Source organism: Centruroides vittatus, unplaced genomic scaffold (assembly GCF_030686945.1).
Source record: "Centruroides vittatus isolate TY-2023 unplaced genomic scaffold, ASM3068694v2 contig_347, whole genome shotgun sequence".
Taxonomy (NCBI): domain Eukaryota; kingdom Metazoa; phylum Arthropoda; class Arachnida; order Scorpiones; family Buthidae; genus Centruroides; species Centruroides vittatus.
Genome location: NW_027122171.1, coordinates 1,141,116 through 1,168,986, shown reverse-complemented (window position 1 = coordinate 1,168,986; position 27,871 = coordinate 1,141,116). Strand labels below are relative to the sequence as shown.

Genomic DNA, 27,871 nt, shown 5'->3' with positions numbered 1-27,871 from the left:
TGAGACAAAACCCTGCCGATCCCCGTGTTACTCGCATCTGTGTCAACTACAAAATCATTCCCAGTGTCGGGGTAGCCCAAAATTGGCGTGTTGCACAGATGTTCCTTTAATTTCTGGAATGCAATATCACAATCCTCGTCCCAGCAGAATCGTGTCTTCTCTTCCGTAAGCTGATGCAGTGGTTTGGCAATATCAGCAAAGTCCTTCACAAACCAACGATAGTAGGAAGCATAAGCCCAAGAAAGCTCTAACTTCTGTCCTGTCTTTTGAAACCGGCCAATGTTTTACGGTGATGATTTTATCTGGATCTGTCTGCACCTCCTTTTCCAAGACAACATGTCCCAAGAATTTAACTTGCCATCTAAAGAAGGTGCATTTTTTCGGGCTCAATTTGAGATTGGCTCCTTGTATTTTCAATAACACTCGTTCCAGGTTTCGAAGATGATCCTCAAATGTACGGCCCACGATAATTATGTCATCCAAATAGACAAGACAGGCATCCCCACTCAATCCAGTGAGTACTAGCTCCATAAGTCTTTCGAAAGTAGCTGGGGCATTACATAGCCCAAAGGGCATGACTTTAAACTGCCACAAACCCTTTCCTGTGGAAAATGCAGTCTTCTCTTTGTCTCTGGGGTCAATTTCCACCTGCCAGTAGCCACTTTTTAGGTCCAGGGTAGTGAACCACTTCATTCCTGTCAACGTATCCAATGTTTCATCGATTCTCAGCAGCGGATAGCTGTCCTTCTTTGTAACGTTGTTCAGTTGACGATAGTCCACACAGAAACGCATGCTGCTATCCTTCTTCTTTACCAGGACCACAGGTGAACACCATGGACTAGACGAGGGCTCTATAATGCCATCCCTTACCATTCCCTGAATCATGGCATCCACCTCTTGTTCACGTGCAATCGGTAGCCTTCTCGGTCGCTGACGGATCAGTAACTCATTTCCTGTATTTATTTTGTGCCGCACCAATCCCGTCTTTCCTATATCAGCATCGCTTGTCGAGAAAACATTGGCATATCGAAGCAACATCTTTTTAGCTTTGTTTAGTTTCTCTTCTGACAAATCTTTTCGACATTCCTCCAGAAGCGTTGACACATTGGACACAGAATGTTTTATGTTGGTCGCAGTCGATTGTTCTTGGCATTTACGCATCCAAGCAACTTCTTCACAAGTGCCCATTAAAGTGCCTTTTCCAACAACCTGTTCCCTATCACCTGGATTTAGAACACGTACTGCCGAAATGTTCGTGGCCCTCACCAACGTTTGCGCCATCTTCCATGGTAGGCCACTGTCTAAACCCTCTACGAGGACACAACGATTCTTCTAACCAGCGTTATCTGGTAGTCTAACTGGTACGATAGTTTCTGACCTTGGGGGAAGAACAATTTTTTTCAAGCAACGCGCTTCACCCGATGATGCACCCTCCATAAAGAGTTCTGCCGAACTGCATTTTAAGACTCCTTGCTTCACATCAATCTCACAATGATGTTCTCTCATAAAGTCCAAGCCCAGAATGCAATCGTCCCTTATATCAGCAATGATAATCTTATGCCGATAAATCTTGTTGCCTAGTTGCAATTCCACCTCCTTCTCGCCTCGGACCGATATGTGCTGACCAGTCGCTGTTATAAGACGAATATGATCATGTCCACTGAAGTAGTCCCCAAGAAACTGATTTGCCAGCCAAGAACTGATGACTGTGCGAGAAGCTCCAGTGTCCAATGTCAGCTTACATGGTGTTCCGTTAATTTCGCCTTGGATAACCAGGCTATTCTCATCGTGGGCTTGAGAGATCGAGATTCCTGGAGCTTCCTCATAACCAGCCAGCACCCGCCCCTCAGTCCTGGTGTTTCCCTGCTGCCACTGCGGCTGAGTGGTGGTATCAGCCGCCTCTACCTTCTGAACTCCATCCCCCTTTAGATCTCTATTAAGGTGCCCTCGCTTGGGGCAATTCTTCTGCAGGTGGCCCCTTTCTCTACAGTAGTAACACTGGGAGCCTGTCGTTACAACCTCCCTAACACGATGGGAACGATCATTGCGTCTTACTGCCTCCACTTCCAAAGAATGAGCCAAAGCATCCTTCAGAATTTCATGATGTCCCAATCTGACAGCGGCTCGAACTTCTAGAATGCGTATTCCATCTATGAACGCTTGTACTGTACAAGTAGTCCTTCAACCAATGCAGGTGAAGACTGATATGCTTTTCGGACCAGTTTCTCAACTTCCAGTGCCCAGCACTGTAGAGTCTCGGCACTACATTGTGCACGGTCCTTAAGCTGGGCCCGATACACGTGCTCAAGTTGATTGTCTCCATATCTAGACTCCAATGCTTCCACCAGTTGGTCGTAGGTGACATCCTTACCGAGGGCCTCTAGTACAGTCAAAGCCTGATCGCGGAGGGCCAACGTGAGTGCTGTCATGGCCTGGGCATTAGTCCATCCATTCATCCTCACCACGGCTTCAAACCGAATTTTATAAGCCGACCATGAAGATGTCCCGTCGAAAGGCGGCACTTTAAATCCACGTACTGCCGATGTCGCTATAATGGGAGTGGCATTCCCAATCTCAGATGTGAGCTCAATCAAAGCTTTTTCAACGTCCATGATCTTCACTTCAGCTTTGACAATTCGATCCTCATGCCGTTGGACCTGCTCTTTGATTTCCTTTAAATCGTTGCTAATCGTGGCGTGCAGTACCTTCAGTTGACGTGCCTGCTCTTCTTGGCCTCTCTGGAGCTCTTCTCTCATTTGACATGCCTGACCTTCCTGCATGTTTTTCAACTGACTGGTCTGCTCTTGTAACGCCGCCAACAATACGGATAGGTCCAGCATAGCTGGTGCTGGAGTAGCACCAGAGGTGCTGGCAACAGAGTCAGTTGTTTGCTGACCATCTAATGTCCGATCAGAAGATTCACTAAAACGCTGCTGACCCATCGCCTGCTGTTGCTGTTGGCTTCGTGTACAAATCCTTTCAGTGTCTCCTTTCGGCATAACCGGCTTCATTCATATCTTCACTCCTGACACCAATTTGTTACAAGCTGTGGGGCTCGGGATATAAATTGACAGCCCAGTTTCCGAAATTTACACTTCTTAGATACACTAACAACAAATTAAACTTTAAATATCTCGTTAAAAGAAACAAAAACAAAATTTTCCACAGTTCTTGTTTTCTCCTTTTCTTTTTCGATCAAAAAACATTCTATCTTCCTTTTTTTCAAATCCTTCTTTTTTTCTTTTTAAAATCGTTCTTTTTTTCGTTTAGCAAGTCTCCACACCATGGCGCTCGTCTTTTTTTGGAGCCGGCGTGACAATATGTTATTCAAAATTACTCATTAAATAAACCAGTAATGAGCTGGTTTATTTAATGAATAATTCTGAATAACACATTTCATCACAACATTTAAACAGCATTTCACAGGTTCTACCATGTCAAAAATTTTGTTTTAGTCTATCAAAAAGGATCAAACTGGAAAAAAGTCACCCAAAAATGTCTGTCAGTCAATAAAAAATCCTCAATCTGGAAACTCTGAGTGGCATTGCACAAAACTGCATTCAGGGCCATGTTCAGTAACGCAGAATTCTTGCTAAGTCTAGTTATACTGCGATGTTGAACTCGTTTCTAACTATTGCTTGACTCCTCCCACCGCTAGAATTCTAGCTAGTTCAGTCAGCTTCTTTTGTCTATGCTAACTTCCACTAGTGACGTCATTGTTTTTGTCTCGTATGATTTGCAAGATGACTGCTGTGTTGGACTAAACATATTTTATTATAACAATCACAAAGTTATTCTCTCATTCTAAATCATTAACTTATTCTAAAATGACTTCAAAATATAAAATTATCACACGTTGATATAAGAGATTCTGAATACATTTCAATGGAAGATAACGGTCCATTTCATTAATTACAATTAATAATAACTTCGTTAATTTAATCACGATCTGATGCAGCTTCCATTTGAATAATTGTATTGGTTACTTCATCCTTTTTGACCAGTTTGTTTGCAACAATCATTGCAATCATAATTTTAACTTCGTCCACCATTTTGTCCAGTTGTCTAACAGAATAATCGTTCAATGATACAAGAACATTCTTAGCTCCACCCACTAAGCCACTCAGAATTCTAACTTAGGTGTTCTGTGTTACTGAACATAACCCAGATCTCAATGTCACTTCTTACTTTTGTGCCCAAACTTGCCACGTGACCTCACATGGCAAGTTTGGGTTGCTAGGTATGTGGTGCACAGAACTTCCATATTACTGAAGCTCGACATTTTACAGTTTTCCACAAGGTGTGATTTGCAATTCAATTTCCCGCCAAATGTCGAAACAAGGGGATTAGGGTTTTTATCACCATTTGTTATCACCAGTATTATATTTTTATCACCACTTGAATAAAAATTTTGCCAAGTGACAATTTTGGCACTATGCAGTGCAACCCCTGTGTTTTGACAAGGTGTAAAGTTGCCAAATGGATGATTTGCATGACACTCAATCTTTTTGGATTACGAATGTGAAAATACATATGTATCAAAAGACGATTCGGAATAATACAGGCACGAACATATTTAAAGTAGCAGACTTCACGTTCATTAGACAAAGTAGGTCGTTTGAACGGTGTGCAAAATAGTATGTCGCAGCGTACAGCACAAAACACACAAGTCAAAATGATTGTATCTCTGTTCACAAAAATAATAATAATGATGTTACAAAATGCTATTAGTGACACTTACATAGATGTACACAAAGCATAAGACTCAACTCATGTCCACTATAAAAGATATTGATTTAAACTCTCTGTTGTTCAGATTAAAATAAACAAAGCTGTAATTTAATTACTAAAAATTCAGAAGTTACAATCAAATTATGGTAATGCTTTATAAGCCATACACCAACGTTTTCCTCTTAATTATATTTATAATAGAGACATACATGCCAGACATGTCCAAAACACATCGAATATATGAAGGGCAACTCATTTAAAAAACGCTATAAACAAAAACTCATAGGACTACTTACCGACTGTGCACCGCCATCGCTTAAGCTTGTTTTGGTCGCGGAGCTGCACATTGGAGGGCGGACGCGCACACAGCGTGTCACGTGACTGGGATTCGACGTCAGTCGCTCACGTGACTACAGCTCTGACGCGTTTCCGGACAACTTTTTCTTGTGGCAGAAGAATTCGTTCTGTTTGCACTATACCTCGCAGGCGTCACGTGATAGAGTAAAGACACCCTACGGTGCCCACATTAATAGCAGTGCTTCGCTGGGCTGCTGTTTGTAGACATTTGCTAACGACGGTGAAAAAAAAGAGACGTCCGTAATATCGTGATCTATAATTTTAAAATATGCGTTTTAGACAGAAAATGTAAAAGATGGGTTCCAATAGCATCCAAAGTAGCTGCGAAAAAAACTCGAGACGACACTTATATATATTGACGTGCGTTTTCACAACTTGTAAATTTTCATTCATAAAACTACATAATGGACACAAAAACCCGCGTGAACAGCCCGCGGAGCAGTTTGACCAACTTTGCTTAGTTACACTTCCGTAACACCGTAACATTCTATAACGAAATTCACAAGCTAAGGTTTGACAACGACGATTTATTTTTCGAGATTAACTTGTTAAAAAGAGAACAATCAAATTACTTTAAAATTCAGATTAAATGTTTATAACTATAAATTTATAAACCCGTATGTTTACATAGCCTAACTAATCCTTTAAATTTAAAAATGTAAAGTTATATAACAATAATTTATATGTAAGATGTGGATCAATAGCTACTACATAAAGACTTTTCTGTTGGTAATGTTTTGCTTAAAAACAACAGATGCAACACGCGTCAGAGCGAAGTTCTCACACCCAGTTTTTTTTTCCATCCAATACCTGGCGGGCCAATACTTTTGTGAATTAAAATAAAAGTAATGATAAGGCAGATCACAGTTTGAGTACGTCCAGTTAGACCGCCAGCGACTTTCTTTTAATTTATTTTATTTCTTGTCAGACTTTTCAATTAAACACGCAAATATCTGCAGCTTTTAACACCAAAAGGTATACAAAAATGATTCCATATTGAAAGAAATCGGAAGTAACGTAGTCGACAGAAAATTGCCAACCCGGATGTATTTAAAGAACAAATAACGTAACCTTTCTAGATATTTGGCTGGATTCTTAATGCCTAATATAACGAAAACGTTTGCCTGGTAAAAGTTTTGTGCTCGATATCTAAAAAGGTTTGGTTATTCATTTTTTAGTAACGCCGGCTTAAAAACAAATCTTTAAACTTGGAAATTTTTCCTACTGCTTCGAGTCGAATAAAGTCGGATAAATGAAAGACTTCTGAACGCGTTAAGTGACAATCAATCCTAAAAAACAGTAAAATCTTATAATTTACTTGTGGTTGTAGCACCCTTAAATCTTTTCTAGAAAATTACTCTTTTAAAAGAGATTTTGTAGAAAAAGTAGTGTATATTTTTAATATTACTGTTAACTGTTAAACGTTTAAGAAAGGAATACAAACACAGCATTAAGTAATGCAAAACATGTATTATGTTACATAATTCATTTTTACATAAATATTTACATATACAAGCACCATAATGCGAGTCCATTTCGAAAACTGCGCAGATAAATTTTTCTTGTACTGTGTAGACTCAGGAAATAACAAAAATGACACATTTTCATGAATTGCTCGTAAGCAAAACACAGAGAATACATTGAGGGAAAAATAGTTTTTCTAATAATGTTAATAAACTTGTAGGCCTTATACTAAATGAATAAGGAACAATATCGTCTGCTTGGATTAATTAAAGTATTTTCTTCAACTATCACAATTCTAGTAGCTGACCATTTACAGTCCAGCAGGGGATCCATTTCAGAATGAGTGTAAATGGAGTATAAAGTAATTAAATTTAAGTTCTATTTTCTTTAAGGTGACCAGATTTTAACATTTGTGAAGCGGGACAAAATTGACGGGGGAGTAGGAAGTTGTTGTCTTCTTGAAAAAATTGTTCTAGATCAAAATTTTATTATTAAAGAACGCAAAAACTGTATTGTTATATATATATTTTTTAAATTTCAGTGTATGTAAAATTTACAAATGTAATAAATTTATATGCTATTATAAATCTTTAAAAACTCTTCTTTTTTTGCATATTTCTCAGTCGAGTGAATTTTTTAGTAGATTGCTGTCGTTTAAAATGTCATTAAATTTTTCGCAAGAGTTTAAATTATATTTCACACATAATATGGCTTTCAAAGTCTCAACACTTAATTGTGATTAATCAGATATTCACGAAAGCGCCCTTATTAAACTTGTAAATTAAACAGTGTTAATCTAAAATTTTACATAGTTGTATCGAAGAATATTTACAGCATTATATTATGAAATGAAATTTTACTAGTAACGTCTAAAACTGTTTTAAAATGTATTTATTTGATGTTTCAATAAATTTTCTTAACTATTTTCTATCTGAAATAAGATTTCTCCTTCTGCAGTAAATGTAATATTTTCTAAATGAATGAAATAAAATAAAACTAAGTTCGTACTTTAATATGTTGATACGCGCTTCTTATACTTAATCATTTAGTATAATCAGGGATGGGCAACCTTTTTCTATGTAACGGCCGTATTTAAAAACATTTGAAATAACGCGGGCCCCAAACGAGAGAAAAGAGAAAAAAGAAATGCCAGTAAATCACAATTATTTATCAATATGTAATTATAAATTAGCATAGCCGCTTTTTAATATTTATATAAACGATATTATAGAAACCATTCCCGAAAATAATAATATATTGTTGGCAGAAGATATTGTTATAACCTATGCGGGTTGGAATCTTCAATTAATTAAATATACGGTGAATAATAACTTTAGAATACATGAGAATAAAACAAAATATATTTACTTATCAAATAAGAACAAAAAAGTCAACTTAGATGATATACAAGTAAAAATTAATAATAAACGTATTCAAAGAGTTAATACCGTAAAATATTTCGGTATTGAAATTGATAATAAATTACAATGGAACAATCATATAAATAATCTAACATTGTCTTTATCTAGATTTATTGGAATATTGAAAAGAATAATAAGTTTCATAAATTTTGAGACTGTTTTGCGTTTATATCGCGCTTGTATGGAACCCAAACTTCAATATGGTATTTCCGTATGGGATACAGCTTCTGGCTGGCAGGAAAGAATCTTATATATATTCATATTTCAAACATTTTTTGAAGTTTAAATAAATGTTTGGCTTATATTATAGTTAAGAAGCGAGTTATTAGTTAATCTCTTAATTAACTTAGAAAAACGTAATTCTCGTGCGCATGTTTGTTCTTGTAAATCATTAACATTTTAACTATTGCGTTAGCAAATACCTATAAATTAATAATTATCATTTGTATTTCATCAATCGTCACCATTTCTGTGCTTCTCATAACCATGTAAGTTAAAAAATTTTACAAATTTTGTAACAGTGCAACTAAACAGTTACATGATGAAGAGTTGATAAGGGACTCAAAGTTCGAAAAATGCATACTCTAGGGAAAAAAATGTGATTTTCTAAAGCTTGTCCTGTTTCTAATTGATGGTATAATAAGTCTAGCGAGAAAGATCTATATTGCGCATTTTAAATAACTAAACTTTATAAAATAATGTGTTTTTAAAAAGACGCTCTTTTAAAAATAATTCTGTGTTCTCTTCGTCATTGTCATCCTTTGAAATAAAAAAAGTATCGTATACGTATTTTAATTTTGAACTAATAGGGAAGGCATCTTGATTTGGCTTTCTTGGTTTGACGGCACGATTATAACAAACAGTATCGTGTAACTTCTTACGTTCAAGTCGTGTATTGTCTGCCACTTAATACATGTTTGAAATAGTTTTTAATTACTTTGCTTATTTACGATATTTAAATAAAAATGTGAGTTTTACTCCTTCCACCTTTTCCTAGCCAAAATTGTAATTTTTTCGATCACCGGTATGAAATTTCGTTACGCATTGTTCCCGTGAGTGAAGCTGTATCTTACCAAACTAAGATATTAATTACAATATTCATTGGGCTAGTCCATGGTTAGATGTTTTATTCCTATTATTTTTATCTTTTTTAGGTGAAATATAAAGGTGTACTGTTTAGTAACAAAATAGTTTTATTGTCGGCATATTCTTATCCACGTTCTAAACTAGACTTATTATATCAGTCGAATAGGAATTACACGATATTCAAGAAGTCGTCATTTTTTATTTCATTTATACATCTTTAATTTTAACGTTATCAATCATAAATTGATTTGTTTATGATAACTATAACTTATTTTATAATATGCGATTCATAAAATAAATTAAAAGTAAGTCGCTGGCGGTCTAACTGGACGTACTCAAACTGTGATCCGCCTTATCATTACTTTTATTTTAATTCACAAAAGTATTGGCCCGCCAGGTATTGGATGGAAAAAAAAACTGGGTGTGAGAACTTCGCTCTGACGCGTGTTGCATCTGTTGTTTTTAAGCAAAACATTACCAACAGAAAAGTCTTTATGTAGTAGCTATTGATCCACATCTTACATATAAATTATTGTTATATAACTTTACATTTTTAAATTTAAAGGATTAGTTAGGCTATGTAAAACATACGGGTTTATAAATTTATAGTTATAAACATTTAATCTGAATTTTAAAGTAATTTGATTGTTCTCTTTTTAACAAGTTAATCTCGAAAAATAAATCGTCGTTGTCAAACCTTAGCTTGTGAATTTCGTTATAGAATGTTACGGTGTTACGGAAGTGTAACTAAGCAAAGTTGGTCAAACTGCTCCGCGGGCTGTTCACGCGGGTTTTTGTGTCCATTATGTAGTTTTATGAATGAAAATTTACAAGTTGTGAAAACGCACGTCAATATATATAAGTGTCGTCTCGAGTTTTTTTCGCAGCTACTTTGGATGCTATTGGAACCCATCTTTTACATTTTCTGTCTAAAACGCATATTTTAAAATTATAGATCACGATATTACGGACGTCTCTTTTTTTTCACCGTCGTTAGCAAATGTCTACAAACAGCAGCCCAGCGAAGCACTGCTATTAATGTGGGCACCGTAGGGTGTCTTTACTCTATCACGTGACGCCTGCGAGGTATAGTGCAAACAGAACGAATTCTTCTGCCACAAGAAAAAGTTGTCCGGAAACGCGTCAGAGCTGTAGTCACGTGAGCGACTGACGTCGAATCCCAGTCACGTGACACGCTGTGTGCGCGTCCGCCCTCCAATGTGCAGCTCCGCGACCAAAACAAGCTTAAGCGATGGCGGTGCACAGTCGGTAAGTAGTCCTATGAGTTTTTGTTTATAGCGTTTTTTAAATGAGTTGCCCTTCATATATTCGATGTGTTTTGGACATGTCTGGCATGTATGTCTCTATTATAAATATAATTAAGAGGAAAACGTTGGTGTATGGCTTATAAAGCATTACCCAAATTATTATTCAAGTATTTTATATTTCAAAATTATTATTTAATTAATTTACTTAATTGATTTAACAGTCACTATTAAATCAATTTTGATTAATCTAAGAGTTAATTTAATCAATATAAGAGAGACCGAATTATAAAATTCAAACAGATTCAATCGATAAGGTAGTGTTACAACTACACGACAAAACTAAGCCACGTGGGTAGGCTTAACATCACAATTAATTTTTTTCTATTTTAAATAAATAAAGTTGCTTATTATATATAGAAAACTGAAAAATGCAAAAAAATAAACTGGATACGAACTTACCATTTTAAAAAAAATGAATTTTCAACTTAAACCACGCACATCATTCTTCTACTGAAAATTTACGAACTATACTTTTCTTCGCAGAGCTTGGAAATGGCGCTACGAAACGAAAAATTTAAAATTATATAATTATCGTTCATTTATTCAAATTTATATCAAATTAATAAATTTATCTAAATTAATAAAATATTAATAATTACATTTAAATAAAATTCTTTAATCTAAAAACGTCTTAATATTTTTTAATACCGTATTTACCGATTTTCCGGTTACCGTATTATTAACCGTGGCAAAAATTTTATTCGATGGCTATTTCCAATTAAATATAAATATAAATTAATTAATTTAAAAAAGGAGAATTAATATTAGTTAAATTTAACTATTTAGTGCTTTATTTAGAAAAACGATGGTTATTTTAACCGGTTTTCCGAACACAAAGTTTGGCTTCTGCTAATTTGTGATATGGAGTTTGACTCTTCGGTTTTGCTTGAATTCTTCTTGTAGTGCACGGAAAAATGCGAATAGAGAAATAATTATTATAAAAAAACGAGTGATTTGAAATCTTCGACATCTTTTTATTCGTCAGGTAAGATCGGTGAAGATTATAAATTGTTATTTGAAAGATTTCATTGAATATATAAGAGGTGTAGTTAAGCCTAACATTGACATTTGAAACTTACTTGTTTGAAAGAAAAATCCAAGCAGAACTTATCACATTTGTTTAAGAGGCATAAAAATTTGTTATAAAAAAATATCTAATTCAAAAACCAATATTATATACTTGCATTGTACATGTCATGCTTTAATGCTTGAAATAAATACAGAATGAAAAATTCTCAAGTCAACACATATGTAATATACATGCATAAATTGCTGTGTAAATTCCTATAAAAACTGTATTTAATAGGCATTTATACATCAATTTATGACCTGTTTTCCTCTCCATAGATATTGCTACTCTCCAATTAATAGAGTTTACATAGTGTTGTTTCGGTTTATGCATAAATTGATGTATAAATGCTGTTTTCACAGGCATTTATACATCAATTTATGATCTGTTTTACTCACCATAGATTGTACTACTCTCCAATTAATGGAGTTTACGTAGGGTGCAACTATGCAGATGCCAATGAGTGAGAATATATGGCGAGAAGAGATGAGACACGATAAATATCAAACTGTCAGATATGTACAAGAACCAGAATTTGCTCTCGCCAATGATATTTCTCCCTTCTTGCTTGTGCATGGTCCTTTGCGAGAACTATATTGCTCACTACTAAATTCATGTCTGCCTAGTCACACCTGTAGTGTTGTTTTGGTTTATGCATAAATTGATGTATATATGCCTATAAAAACTGTATTTATACATCAGTTATGACCTGTTTTACTTGCTGTAGATCTCACTACTAATAGTTTATATAGGATTATTTCAGTTTAGTTCATCTTAACATTATTAAATACTAATAGAAATGAAACTACAAAAGCGTGATGGTAATGGATCAAAGTGCAAATGCTGATGATTTCTATAATCGATCTCATGTTTAGTGGATTTCTGATAGTATTGTAATTGTTAAATTTTAGATAAATTTTTAGATAAATTGAAGAAACTTTCGGGTATACTATAGATTACTCCCTATGGAATTTCGTGTATTTGGGTATATATCTGAACTCAGGGGACCGAGACGAGTTCAAAGATACTCTACTTTTGGACCGGAGACGAAAAATAAAAAAGTTATCATACTTTTTTCCGGCGATCGCGTGATGATAGGGAGTCGCATCGCTCTCCGCTAAGTCGGCCTCGCTATCGCAATCGGGAGTCACATCGCTTGCCGTTAAAATTGCCTTTAGTAGACGTTTCCCCCCTTTTTTTACTTTGTTCAAGAACTACCATGAATCGATCACTAGTTTAGCACATGGCGGCGTGTGGTGGCTCCCATACGAGAGGTCAGTCGGGCCGCCTTGTTCGCTGCCACATTAACTGAAATGGCGATCATGCGATGATCGGAAGTCGCGGCGCTCTCGTATCGTGTGTTTAACGCTCCGGGAGATGACCGTAGTCCGACGTCACGGTTTGCAGACTTTACCGCAAGATGGCAATGCTAGCAACTATGGTGCCGTCTGCATGAGAGCATTAAAAAAGTATGGTAACTTAAAAAGTGTGATAACTTTTTTTATTTTTCGTCTCCGGTCCAAAAATAGGGTACTGTCGAACTCGTCTCGGTCCCCTGAGTTCAAATATATAATCAAAGTCCTGAAATTCCATAGGGAGTAATCTATAGTACACCCAAACTTTCTTGCTGTTTTGTGTCAAACTTTTAAAATATTTAAATATTTATAAATTAGAGGACTAATTATGATTTCAAAGAGTTGTTTTAACTACTAGAATCGAGGAGAATTTCATTATCGATTATATAAACTGAAAAAATGTACATAAATGGATTAATATAGAAAATTTGACAGATGATGATGTATAACTTATACTTCTTATATATTATTTTAACTTTATAAGTTTACATTTCCAGTATATTCAAATGTGACATACAGCTACAAAAGTTACAGCAAACTAGTTCAAGGAAAATCTAGCAAAATTTCCACAGATATTATTTATTAGTTATGTATTTTTTTTTTTTTTTATGTAAAGTTATAATTATGTAGATATGGATAAATGATTGTAAATTGTCACGTTACTTAACAAAATCCTGATTTGTGTGGTTATTTGGCAAATTTATATTATCAGTTTATATTTTTGGCCTTGTAAACAGGTTATCTTCACTACTCTATAGGTACTGGTATATTATATACTAGACTCTTAACAACCTTTATGTCACTAGTAAAATATTTAATTATAAACAAACATTTTCGACCGTAAAACTTCCAGTCTTCATCAGGTTAAAAGTTCTGAGATTCGAATAACCGTTCTGTTCACAGTTTTAAAAATATTTTTTACAACGTTGCATATATAAATTCATTGTACGCATGTGTATCATGCACAAAAGAATTTACAAATGATAGCAAATATTAATCTCTTTTTACACATAAAACGGTGGAGGGCTGCACTAATAGGAGTTTCAGTGGTTTTCACCTTCATAATAGAACTTCCAAGCCTTAGAAATATTAATCGCATCCTTGGAGTTGATGCAGTTATTGTGTAACCCTGCTTTGTATAACGATCAACCAATGCTGAATTATCGGGCTAGCAAATGGCTATATTAATATTAATATTTATTAATATTACTATAGCCATTTGCTAGCCCAATAATTTGGCATTGGTTGATCGTTATCTATAACGGGCTAGTAGCTGTTTATTTATATATATGCTGCTTTGTATATTTCTAGAGTTTCTAGCGAATGTATGTGTTCTCTTCAGTGTGATATTTTAATTATTTGCGCATTATGTAGGTCCGCTCTTATGCCCGGGGTCGAAACATAAGTAGATAGGGCAGTGGCTTATCTAGAGAACATATTGTAGAACCAATATACACCAGGCCCCTTTGAAATCTGTGGTCCCATAATGGGACAGAATATACTCCTGGAGCCAATCTTTTGTCTATACGATCTTTGCAGTTGTGGAAGATGTCATAAATCATATTACGCCTCTTATACGCAATTTTTTTGTTTGTAAGTGCTGCAATTTTTCTATAAATGGGGTCCAGGTGGTGGTTATATCAAACTATGGCACAAGATTGCGTATTATTCGAGTTGCTAGTGTGTGCGTTGTGGTTGTTGCTATTATATGCTTGTGCCAAATAGGCAAATGCAAGATAATGAATTAATTTTCGCCCATATTCATGTTGTGAGGCTATGTTCTGGATGTGTTGTAATTCTGCCATAGTATCCTCGAATTTTGAACTGTGTGTGAACGCTCTTTTGGTTAGGGCCCGGAATGCCGCTATCTTGTACGCATATGGGCCATCCAAATCAGCGAGGATGAATAGAGGAGTATAGCATGGTTTGTAATAGACCTTGGTTGATGTCTTGTCACCTTCCAATTGTATATTGATGTCAAGGAAGGTTGCGTTCGAATTACTTATTTGGTCTAACTTGATGCAGAGGCCATACGGGTTATTATTCATTGCATCAATGAATTTGCAGATATTAGGCTTAGCCTTCCATATAATTAAGATGTCATCTATGTACCTTATACATATGTATGTTGTGGTCATATATAGGTACGATTTTTTGTTCTAGTTGTCTGTTGACTAACTCACATAAATCCCCCGATAGTGGGCTGCCCATAGGGACCCCACATTTCTGGAGGTACGTGTTGAAACGAAAAAAAACGAACTGTAGCATAATAGGTGTGCAAGTTCTAAAATTTGTTTTCAGTGTCCTCCATGAGAAGTTAGTAAAAGGTCCCTAATAGTGCAAAAGCATGGCTGGATTTTTATAGAAGGGTATAATGACATGAAATCGAGCACCGTGATATACATTCGATTAGTTATGCTAAGCGGTTTCAAAGCCTCCAATAACTCCAATGAATTCCAGACCGTCAAAGGATAATCAATCAAGCTGTGCGATATATGCTTGTGTATAGCTGTTTCTAACAATCTAGTGGGGGATCGTGCCTTGTCAAGGATCGCTCTCAATGCTGGCCAAAACACACAAGGAAACCTTGTGTGTTTTGGCAAACGCAAATAACCTGGGAGTGTCTGGGGAAGGCACCACTGCCCTGTTTATGTTCATCAATCTAGCTAACAGTGTATGAGTTAATTTTTTTACACGTGCTTGCAGTTTGTTGAAATATTTTACTGGTGACATAAAGGTTGTTGTGAGTCTAGTGTATAATATACCAGTACCTATAAAGTAGTGTGGATAACCTGTTTACAAGGTAACTCGCTTATATTTAAAATTTAGAAAAAATTATTTTTAAAACAGGCAAATTTATAAAACAAAAATTAATGAAATTACTGAAAAAAATTTAAATAAAATTACATTTGATTATCTTTTGTGTGAAACAATGCTAAAGCGATTTCAATAGTTATGTCACAAAAGAAAAGAGAGTTGCAAGTAATTAAAAAAATTGTAATTAAGGGTTCAAAACATGTAGGTAAAATTAAATCTATATATAAAAAAACAAATGTAAGCCTGTGTGTTTGTCCTTCATGCATTACCACACCATTTATCCAATTGCCATGAAACTTCGGGAAGTTGTTTAATACACTCCCGCGAAGGTTTCTGGCATATGTGAAGACCACCGTTTCCCCCTTTCAAAAATATATTTATATATGGATTAAGGCTTTTATGTCCAACAGATGGCGCTAACTTTCGACGACCTAAGTTTGCTTTTCTGTGAGAATGGACTAAAGCAGATAATTTTCTATCTATCTATATAAATAAAATATAACGTTTGTTTGTTCTTACCGATTCCTTTGAAATTTTGACACGACGTTGCATTCGAATACGCACGTGTTTTTATATAATATACATGTCAAAATTCTCCCTACTGGGGGGAGATGGATGGGATTAAGGCTTACCGTGAAGAATTCAGCTTCTATTTATACTATTTTACATGCGGTTTTTTGCATTTTTAATTGCGTTTTAATAGGTTATGTCAACAGAATATACACTAAAAAGGGATTTTTCGATATTTCCTTGCAGGGGAGAGGGACAGGATTAAGGCTTACTGTGAAGAACTCTGCTTTTATTATACTATTTTAGATGCGTTTTTGATTGCGTTTTAATAGGGTACGTCAAGAGAATGTATACTAAGAGGAATTTTTTGAAATTCCCCCATGGGGGAAGTGTTATACATTTGTAATAGATACATTTTGATCCATAACAACACGTGGCCGGATCAGCTAGTTAATAATAAATTAATAATTATTAAAAATAATTATAAAAACTAAATTAAATCTAAAAATTAATTTAAAAAAAGAATAATATAATTAAAACTTTGGCTTTAAACTGAAACCAAATCAAAACTAATTAAAATCAAATCAATTGAAAATTAAAACGTTTTTAAAAATCACTTAAAAGTTATTTTGAAATTTTCAAAATGAAAATCAAATTACAGTAGAGCGTCGATAAGTGGAACCAATTGGGGACTGGGGTCCTTCCAGTTAATGATTTGTTCCAGTTTCTGACTTTGTACGAAAAAATACATTAACCTGTTTGATGTTCAAATTTTTCTCCGTTGCGTATCGCTTCCTGTTGAATTTTTCTCCGTTGCGTGTCGCTTTGTGTTGAATTTTCGTCGCTTTTAAGCCTAACGAAAATTTTTATAATAATCATCGAGGCTATCGTATCGTTAAAAATTATTTCTGCATTTTGTACAAACAAAATAAATATATTAAAGAATATAAAAAACATGAAAATTATACTTTAGAAGTAAATTTAGTATCAAAAACATTCGATTCAGCACGACACAGTCCGACTGAAAATCGTTCCACTTTCCGGCCATTCTACTTACCGACGTTCCACTTATCGACGCTCTACTGTAGTTTTTAAATTTATATTATTTGTGTGTAATGGTGATGGAACATTTTACTTTTAATATATATACAGATAAAAATTATTAAAAATAATATATGAATTTAGTTGGGTTTTTATATCTGTATTCTGTATATAACCAAAGGTTGTTATTCAAAAATCAAACTTAAAGAATAGTTGCTTGGGAGCAAACAAATAACCGTCTTTTCAACTCTGAGTCAAAAGTGAAGCCTTGTATCTCCTATCCCTACACAAAGGGTGCATTTTTTTATTCCTCCATGCAACTGCATGAACAGCATCCATTTAAAAATTCCTGCATAATGCATTTCTATATTTTGGCCAGTGTGTGCACCATTAGATGGCAAAAACGGCCACTTGTAATAGTAGTTTGTGGTGAAAAGCAACACAATGTCCTCCATGGCTCAGATAGTTTCATTTTAGTGCCCATTATGTGATTTTATGAATGGAAATTTAGCTGTATGCTGCTTCGGTACAAGAAGTTTAAATGATAATATAAATTTCTTGTTTACGAAAAAAAAATTATATATATATAAATTTCTGTCAAAAATCCATTCTTATCACAATTCTATCGCTAAAGTGATATAAACATTGAGAGAATTGTGTTGCCAACGACAACGACATCACTGATAATAAATGTTAATAATTCCTAACTAACGTCTTATGCTCTTTAAATAAGTTATTTATAATTTAAATTACTAAATATAAATTAATTTATGGTGATTTATGAAAAATAAGCAAAAGTTTGATTTTATTTAAAATGTAATATTGAGTACACCCACTCGAGGGCTAAGCGAATAATTAGCTTTAATTATCTAGTGTGAACGAGTAGTTAATCTTGTTTTCGACAATGCGACTTAACTTAATTCTGCTTAAATCTTAATCCCGCTTAAAATGTACAGTATGAATAGGGTATAAGTGTCATCTCAAATTTTTTTCGTGGCTACTTTGAATGCTTTGTCACCAAGACAATCCATTTTATGGTTAAATTTTACAATTGGGGACCATTTTTCTAACTTTTGTCTCAAAAAATGCATATTTTAAGATCTTTTCATCACGATACTTTCGATAATATGGGTACTACCACTTGTTTTTTTCTTTCATTGTCATTCCTAAATGTCTACAAACAGCAGCACACTCCTGTAGTAGCAGAGATGCAGAGCAACCGTTAGTAATGAACGTACCAAAGACCTTCCTTTCTCTTTGTTAACTTTTTCCAGGAATTCATGCCATGTCCATAGAGGAAGTTAACGGGTTGTCCTTTTGAGAAATAAATTGTAAACCCCACCTGCAACCTATTGTGACTTACTTGCTGCTTCTTTGTGAAGTGTTGGTTTTGGTTTATGGGTGGATGGAACATTTTGCTTTTAATATATACAGACTAGCAAAATTTCAGATGTAGGAGAGAATATATTACAGATATCAAAACTAAATTTTACAATTGAAATGACATTAATGATTAATTATGTTATGATAATGGAACAAATCAATAAGAGAGTGATTCAAGCAATATTCATTTCTATAAAAAGAACATTTTAGAAAAAATAACATTGTCACAATTCTTGTTTGCACATTTTTCAGTGATCAAATCCAGTGGATTTTGGTATGGTTTGGATGCTCAGTTATGTAAAATGAGTGCCTAATTATACTTTCGTATATTGGAGCACAAAAATGATTGAAAACAAGTGTAATTGGTTTCAACAAATTATTCCGTGTTTAAATGTTGAACTCATTAATTTAATTGAACAGTATTGCTTATAAATTGTAGGTAGGATTTACATGGGCTGAAAAACAGCAGTTCAGGGGCTGTATTCTGGTCACCATTTCTGATCTCTCGTCTCTCACAAGCCGGTTGCTGATTGACTAATCCAAATGATTAGCCAATCAGCGACTGGCTTGTGAGAGACAAGAGACCAGAATACGGCCCCAGGACTCAAACAATAAGCATGAGTCTTGTTTTTTGAGACCTGATGATGCACAATTTTATGGCTTTTGAATCATTGTACTCTTTATACATTAGCTGATTAATTGGTTTCACTTGTCTGTCTCATTCAGAAATCTTGAAGAAGAATGAAGATCTGATATATTTGGCAGTAGCATGTTCTTGTAAAACTTCTTCACTTTCCTTTTTGTTCAGTTTTCCAGAATATGACCATGTAACAGCAATCAAACGACTTTTGAACATTTGGTCTTGGAATTTAATGCTCAAGTTGGGTTCTGTTTTTAACCAAACATACATAATTGGAAGAAGTTTGCCAATTTTTGAGATCATAGACTGAATTGAAAATGAATGAATGGTAGCATTTACTGACTGCACTGTACCCCATTACTTGATGAACATCTTGATATTTAAGTGGATGTCCAGATTTTGTCTCTATGTAGTATCATGCCACTTTGATTTCTGTTGAGCACCTGCACATCAGGATTTTCAGTATTCATTCACATTGTGAATAAATTCTGTCACATTATTTTAAATTGGATCCTGATTTTTAACATCAAGGTCTGTATAAGGTGAGGACACACTCTCGTGATTCTATCTGGCAGCAGCCATTTTGGGACTTATCGATAGAGCTCACTACACATGGTTCCTGTGTGAGTCGACTATTATTGCGTGTATATGTACTCAAAACCTTATTGTATGGCACCTAATTGTAAAAGTAAGTCTACCGACATTCGATTGTTTAGATTTCCTGCAGATAAGCAGAGGAAAGTGAAATGGGTGCAGAACTGCAGACGGGCTAAGTGGCAACCAACTTTTCTGTCAGTGAGATTACTTATTTTTGCCAGAGATATGAACAGTACTTTGAATGTAAAAAACTGTATGGAAGCAAAAGCTCATTTATGCGTACTTCTGCTGACCTCCAAAATTAGTGTTTTATTGTATTTGTATCTTGTGTGTTTACAGAGAAAGAAGTTATGTCTTAGATAAGCTCTGTTAAAAATATCATTAAATTGTGTTTAATATTATCCTTTTTGATTAGATTTTATGTAATTAGGAAAATATGACCTTTAAGCCTTTGTAAAGCCAAAAATGTTCATTAATTAAATGTTAGTCCAGTATTTATTTTTTTAATGCATTAATATTGAATTGGTAAATGCTTTAAAATAAAATTTTGGATAACTTATGTTATTGCATTACTTTACGAAGTACTTACTTATGTAATTGCATCAGTTTTAGCACCTATTTAATTAGTTTCATTCACGACAGCAAATTATATAGATGATTGTTTCTTTTAAACTTTTTGATCGAAAAGTTACATAAAATTGGGGTTGCATAATCATCCAAAATTATTATTATATTTTTGACTGGAAATCACTGGATTTATGCAATTTTAGTTTAATTAATGTCGTTATAAAACTGACTGCTCGTACAAGTTTGCTTAAAAACATGCGACTCAAAAATACCCAAAAATGGCGGTTCAAGAAGTAGGTTCCCGTGTGTCCTGACCTTCTTATACAGACCTTGCTTAACATGAGCCAGCAAACCATGTGCGTGTGGTCTTATGAGACTTGAGTATGAAACTTTTTCTTGGAAGCATGAATCCAATCATATGAAGCCTTGAAAGTTTCTAGGCTCAAAGTTTTAGCACTACATAATGCCCATTTGGGTTGCATTCATTTATGATAATGCCATGTTTTCTTGCATTATGAAGACTTCAAACTTAATCTACAAAACTTTTGTTTCATTGATTGTTCTGAATGGTGAGACTTGAATATGCAGTCATGTCAACAAGCAATAATTTCATGCATTTTGTCAAGTGGAATGTAACATGCTTTGTGTTTATCTTTTAATGTTTGTGAACTGCATTCTCTGTTGTTTTCACTCATTTGAATATCATCATTGCAATCTTCTTTGAAAAATTTTTGAGTTATTTTGGCATTATACCACAATTGTTACAGTTAAAGCCAAATGGCTGTTGAATTATTGGGCTATAATGTGGCTATGTAATTAATTAAATACTAAATAATTTGTCTAGAAATAAGCAGTTATGCTGCCATCTTGTACTAGATTTAATAATTATAATAAAATTTAGAATTTTCTGAAAGAAAGGTGTGATATACCTAAATTAATAGTTCTGGAGGTGAAGATTGCTAGGAGGTAATTGGCAATGCATCTGCATGGTAAGTGGGAGTTGCATGTTCAAGTCCTGTGCTCTGGACCTATTCTTGTCTTCCAGAAAATTCTAAATTAAATTAAACATATAATAATTATGTAATCTAGTGTCAGATGGTAGTAAGTGTAACTACCTACCTCTAGACAAATTATGTAATTGTTACATATAAATTTTTTCTATATGTTTGATTTGAATCATAACTTCATTTATATCTCTTCATAATTTTTTAATGTAGTCTTAGAACAATAATAACAATAAACTTAAGTTAATATTTTGATATTGTAGGGGATGAACCACAGTCCTGTGTCCTAATCAAGTCATCTCATCCTATGAATCCTGGCAAGAGTGAGTTTTTGAAGTTTATAAAGTTTTCAACTTAAGAAACTTTTTTATAGAATTTAGTATTTTAAATTAAAGTAGCATATATTGTATTTCATATTTATATGCAGTTGAATGTACTATATGTTATCAGATAAATCTGGAATCTCAAAAGTTCAAATATTTTAGGATCTACAATTTGTCTCATGCCTCAGAATGGCATATCTGGTGATCAATTAATTTAAACACTACTTGTCTATGTTTAAAGAACCTTATATTTTTTCAAAAACATAAGATTTGCTTGCATTTTAAGGCTCTTCAGTGAAGTACAGTAGCTGACGTAAGATTGACACTTTTCTCATAGTGGTTAGTGATGCAGAATGGTGTCTTAAGAGGTAGCTAGTCTGAACTCTATCCTCTTCTAATGCTGAAACAATGCTTTTGAAGGGCTATGTTTATAGGACAACCATTTTTGGATCACCTAGGCCTCTAGAACAAGCTGTAGAATATTTCTCATGGAACACCTGTAATAAGTTTAATTGAATCAAAGATGGAAGAGTTTAAACCATATAAAAATACACTTTTGAGCACTTTTCCAGTAATTTTTTTTGCTTCCTTCATAATGCTCCCTTGAACAGAACATATATATATGTTACTGGCCAAACTGATTTATGTGCTATAAATAGATGCCAGCGTAAAAAAAATGATTTTGTGTAATTCAAAATGTCACCACAGTACATCCTGTAAAAATAAATAAAAGATTAAATATTTTATATGTTTCACTAAGAAGCACAAATAAGTTTATTTTTAATTTTAGTTTGACTCTAAAAGTTATTTTTATTATTTTGTTTGAATTTTTCAAAATATTTTCAAAAGTTAATTACCTTTAAAAGTGCATGGCTTAATAAAAAAAAAAATACAAACTGATAAGTACTGATTAGCTTATTTCTATTTTATAGTTTTGTACAAGTGTTGTGTCACTTCTAATCAATACCGTTTTTGGTTAATGTTATGTATCGAAGATGGTGGCTCATCTCCAATTCCAGCAATCAGAAGACAGGGAACAGTGGGGACGCATGTTCTAACCTAACCTAACCTATTCTAATACAGTAAGACCTGCTTAACGTGGGGGATATGTTCCTAGACAACAAAGCGCTAAGCGAAACAACGTTAATTGGGTTTATTTTAACTTAGAGTAAATAAGGGATAGGGGGAACATGCGACCAAAAACAAACAAATTTTACTTTAATTTTAAGTTATATTATTATACAAATTAATAAAAAATATGTTAAATAACACATAAACATATGCACACAGAAATGTAGAGTTCATTTTTTTGTGAATGAAGGTCCTGACTTTTCTGAAATTCCTGTTTTTTTACAATAAAGTCGTGAAGTTTCATTTGTTGCTTTTTTCTTTCCTTAAGCAAATTTTGGTAGCAGAAGATCGCATCCGAAACGCTTCGTTTTGCTTTTGCACTCCTTTTAAAAATCTGGATCATTTGCTACAATTTGATCAACGATTTTGGTTATTGTTTACAAAACTTTTAGTAAGGAAATCTGTAGAGAAATTTTTGGGTTCTTTGTTTTCAGAATCTCTATTTTTCCAGTTCTACACAAATTCCTTGTTCTGCCAGTTGTTGAAGGTCGTCGTTGGTAAGGCTCTCACCAGTAACTGCAGTAACTCCTCAATATCCTGCTCGTCTACATCTCCTAGTCCTTCTGTATCGATTAGGTTGACTAAATTGTCAACCTAACCTACAGCATCTCGTTGAGAATTCTTGGATACGTTCAACCATAACTTCTTCCACACTTTGTTCATGCATTTATCAGTTAATTCTTGCCAAGCAAAGTCAACATTGCCTATGGGATCCATGATGTTATATTTTTTCTAAAATTGCACCAAACATAGATTTAAAGAAAGTAGCCTACACCTTTTTGGCACCTTTTGCTGATTGGTTTTGCGTTTCATAAATAATCATATTATATAGGAATCAATGAAATGCCACGATAATTTAAATCAGCATAAATTTTGAGCTTTTTTTTAGGTGTCGAGCAGACCGTGTTATATCAAATCAGCATTAAGCCAAGGCAGCATTAAGCAGGGTCTTACTGTAATTATGGTAATTTATTAGAATAGGTTAGGTTAGAATGTGCGTCCCTACTGTTCCCTGTCTTCTGATCCCTGGAATCGAAGATGAGCCACCACTTTCGATACCTAGGGTAACATTAACCCCATTTTTTATAATTAATAGACTATGTTTGAATAAATATTGTTCATCTAATTGAGTGCCTTTTAATTTTATTTAATACAGAGTGATCTTTAATTCTTGCAAAACTTGAAACCTTAATAACTTTTCAACTATATGAGATAAAAAGAAAATTCAAAAAGCATATTATACAAAATTTATTGCCATTTAATGAATTAGGTTTTCAAAATGACTATCTTTGCTTGCAATAATAGTTTTTAAACCAATTTTTGAAACATTCAATAATGGTAATTAAGGTCTTTTTTAGGAATTGCTATTATTTCTTTTTTATCATGTCTATCAACTCCTCAATAGTTGTTGGAATTTTCAGAGTCCTGCCACAAATAAGTTATATATTGATTATTGACAATTTGTGACATGCCATAATGAGCAAAAATTAAAAAAAACTAATAAGTAGGTTTAAAATTAATAAATACAAATGTATTCTGACAGTTTATGAGTTAATTATACTTTCTATTTGGCAAAATTTCTTCAACCTTAACACAAAATGAGATAAAAAGTAAATTTTTGCGGGATTTTCCTGGCTGAGAAGAATTTTGGGATATTTCCCAGGTTAAAAAACAACTGGGATCCCGTTTGAGAAACCCTATTTGTATTGTATTTAAATATTTGATTTCAGACTGTTAAAATCTGAAGCAGACCATTTAATGTAGCCAAAAATGTTCATTTAATTTTTATTAAAACTGTTTGTACTGTTTAACAGTGCTGTTGCAGGAGGATATGTACCAAGCAACTGCCCTAAACTGTTTTTACTTTATGAACTGTTTTGATTAAAAAAATTAATTTAATCATGTATGATAATTATATATAATTACTATGTAATAAACTTGGGATATTATTTTGCGAGTTTATTTTTTTTTCCGACGTGCTACAATTCTGTAGTGTCTATCATGAGCTGCTGCTGATATCTGCAAACCTGTTCTCAAGAAATCATTGAATTTGTGCATATATGTATACACATATATGTTCAGTACCTATCCTAATGAGAAACTTGTAAATCAAATTATAGAGCATTGTTTTTATAATACGAAATAATGAAGCAAAAATTTCTTCAGATTTGAATTATATTGATAAAAAATGTAAAACTATACATCTGTTATGTATTTCTTGTAGTAATACTAGATATGTATGGTAGTTAAGTTACTTCTTTAATAATTTAATTCTATAAACTTAATACAGTATTTAATACCTGCTATTAACTGTTAGGTAATTTGTTAAATTCTTTAAAAAACTTAATTAATATAATAAAAATGTATTAATTAAATTAAAATTTTTAATATTGTTTAATTTTGTTCTAATATTCATTGAACAGTTATAAGTATTCTAAAATATCTTAAATTAAATTTTAAAATAAAATATCTATTTCAGTGTTATCAATTTTAATACGAACATCTGATATTTTGTTACAATCATGTTTTCTGTTGCTGAATGTATTTATTGTGGTATACTACAGAACAGTTTTCTAGCAATTAATAAAAGTTGTATTTAATTATGCATTTCAAATTATCGAATTACATTGATAAATTTTTGATTGTACAGTAAAACCTCATTAATTTGGACTTCACTGATTCAGTGATGATAATTCAGGTTGAAGGGTTTTTGTATGTATGGATGTTAGTTAATTAGTTTGCGTGTGTGTGAGGGGGGCACACTTTTGCTTAAGAACTCCCGTGCCTTTTGTTTAAAATTTCTGAAAATTTTTAAGGGCGGTTTTACTATTAAGGGATTGGTATTATTAAATATATGGTCATCCTTTAATATATATAGAAGAAATCATACTTTTTGAAATACATTAATGCTAACATAGGTTTTTAAAGGAGTCTGTGGTGCCCATCAGTGATATATATGCCTATGGAGGCCAACAGGTAGCACAGGGGTAATGCTGAGGATGAGATGATAATCTTCCCTTTTTTATTTACCTTGAGGTGATTCAAAGGGATAAGAGCACCTATCATTCATCCAACATAGGGATAGCATTTATCACTTATTAACTTTGTAATTTTATGTGTGTATAATTAAAAAGGATTTGGAATTTTACTGTGTTTGTTTCCTCTTTGTTTTTTGGTAGTCATTTGACTATCGAAAGTCCAACTGTGGGTGTCCATAAAGGATATGTCCTTCACAATATTTTTGTACAGGCTAATTGTTTCTCAATGTATTTTTTATAAATTAGAGTAAATTATATATATATTACAATAATAGTAAATATATTAAAATAACAGGTATGAAAATAAATAGGTATGTTTAAATTTAGTAATAGGCCAAATGACTACTGGAATAAATCAGGCTACTTCTCAGCTATTATTATTAATTTCTAAATTTGTCTTTAGAGGCAGGTCTCACTCTGGGCTGATTTTTTTTTCTTTCAGAATATTCTAAATTATTTATAAGTTATTAATTTAATAAGAGATGGTGCCTAATACCTGCTCTAAAGACAAATTATTTAGAATTTAATTAAAAATAATAGCAGAGAAGTAGCCTGATTTAATCCTGTAGTCATTTGGCCAATTACTAATATATATCAGGTTTCAGGACATCTGCATATGTTTAAATTTAATAACTTTTGGTTGCAACTATCTGAATTTGGGTCAAATATTATGCATTGCATCAGAATTTATAGTGTACGGGGGGAGTTTTTTGTGAAAAAACTAATCAGCAGTAGATATTCAGAGATAACCAAAGGGAAAGCTAACTGAAAAATTAAAAATATTTGAATAATTACTAAGTACTTTTTATTAACGCATTCGTGACAATTTCATTGCAAAGTCCAAAAAAATATAGTTGCTATCATAAATGTTTAAGTTCAAACATTTAAATTAAAAATTTTTTGTGCCAATGAAGAGGCTTAAGCCCCTGTGGTCCTCCTCTTGTATCCACCATTGCTAATTAGTCTTTTATTTGGGATAATTTTCAGATTGTTTATCAGTCATAGAATTTATGAGCCGTATTGAAAGGCTGAGTGAATAGTTTCTCTGGAAATCATTAATGCTTCTGCAGTTCTTGTGGAAGGATCTTGCTTCAAGAATTATGATACCTGATGTGTGCCATCTCCCTATCAATCTGCTGCTATAGAAAATTAAGCTATGTTGATTTCATTATTAGCACACTGCTGACAATGGAATTGGCCTCCTAAATACAGTCAAACCTGTTTTTATGCGGTGGATAGAGACCGCATAAAAAAAATTGCACAAAACTTCATGAGTGGCTATAAAAAATAGTTTTCGCAACACAATTAAAAAAATATTTTTTTTTATGCGGTCAATAGGGACCGCATAAAAAAAGTCTCACATAGAAAATAACTCTAAACCGTACGAAATAGAATTTATTGACAACAGATGTCAGCACTTGACTGCATCGTCTCATCAATCGTCTGTTTTACATATTTTTGTCCAGGTGGTGTTTTGTTGACTTAAAAAATAAATTATTTCATTTTTCACGTATTCATGCAATAATATTACTATAATAAGTTTATTTAGCTATAATAAGTCAACGTGAGACATGACAAATCGCACAAGACTAGTCGCCGACTATACCGCACAAATAAAAAATCGCACAAAAAAAGACCGCATAAAAACAGGTTTGACTGTATAAATTATATGTTTTAACATGTATAATAGAGTCCAAATTCTTTTCCTTCCAAGCAAGCTGCCATTAATGTTAAAAACTGTTTTTAATTTTTATAACACTAAACATACTTGGAGAGAGAGTCTAAAACAAAAAATCATAAAACAACTTACTCATAAATATTAAGTTTGATCACACACCAGTTTGTGTATGGCAGATTCTAAAGCCCTGGTGGGGGATCTGGCCTTATCTAGGACTGGTCTGAGAGAGGGTGGGTCTTTATGAGTTTTGGCGAAGGCAAACAGCCTTGGCACGTCGGGGGACGCCACCACCACCCTGCGCAAGCCCCACTCCCCAGCTAACTTGGTTTGT

At 33.5% G+C, this 27,871-nt stretch overlaps 2 protein-coding genes across 2 annotated transcripts in view; one reads left to right on the top strand and one right to left on the bottom strand.

The window, feature by feature from the left end:
• The window catches only part of Nop56 (Nop56 ribonucleoprotein), a 31,501-nt gene extending 20,608 nt beyond the window's left edge, over window positions 1-10,893 (bottom strand). Inside the window, exon 1 of the mRNA XM_067269165.1 lies at window positions 10,787-10,893. Coding sequence (XP_067125266.1) covers window positions 10,787-10,789 — 3 coding nt within the window. The 5' untranslated portion in view covers window positions 10,790-10,893. The remainder of the gene's footprint in view (window positions 1-10,786) is intronic.
• A 333-nt stretch (window positions 10,894-11,226) lies between these two features.
• The window catches only part of l(3)73Ah (lethal (3) 73Ah), a 35,691-nt gene continuing 19,046 nt past the window's right edge, over window positions 11,227-27,871 (top strand). Inside the window, exons 1-2 of the mRNA XM_067269146.1 lie at window positions 11,227-11,372; window positions 21,634-21,693. The gene's annotated coding sequence lies outside the window, so the exon portion shown is untranslated. The remainder of the gene's footprint in view (window positions 11,373-21,633; window positions 21,694-27,871) is intronic.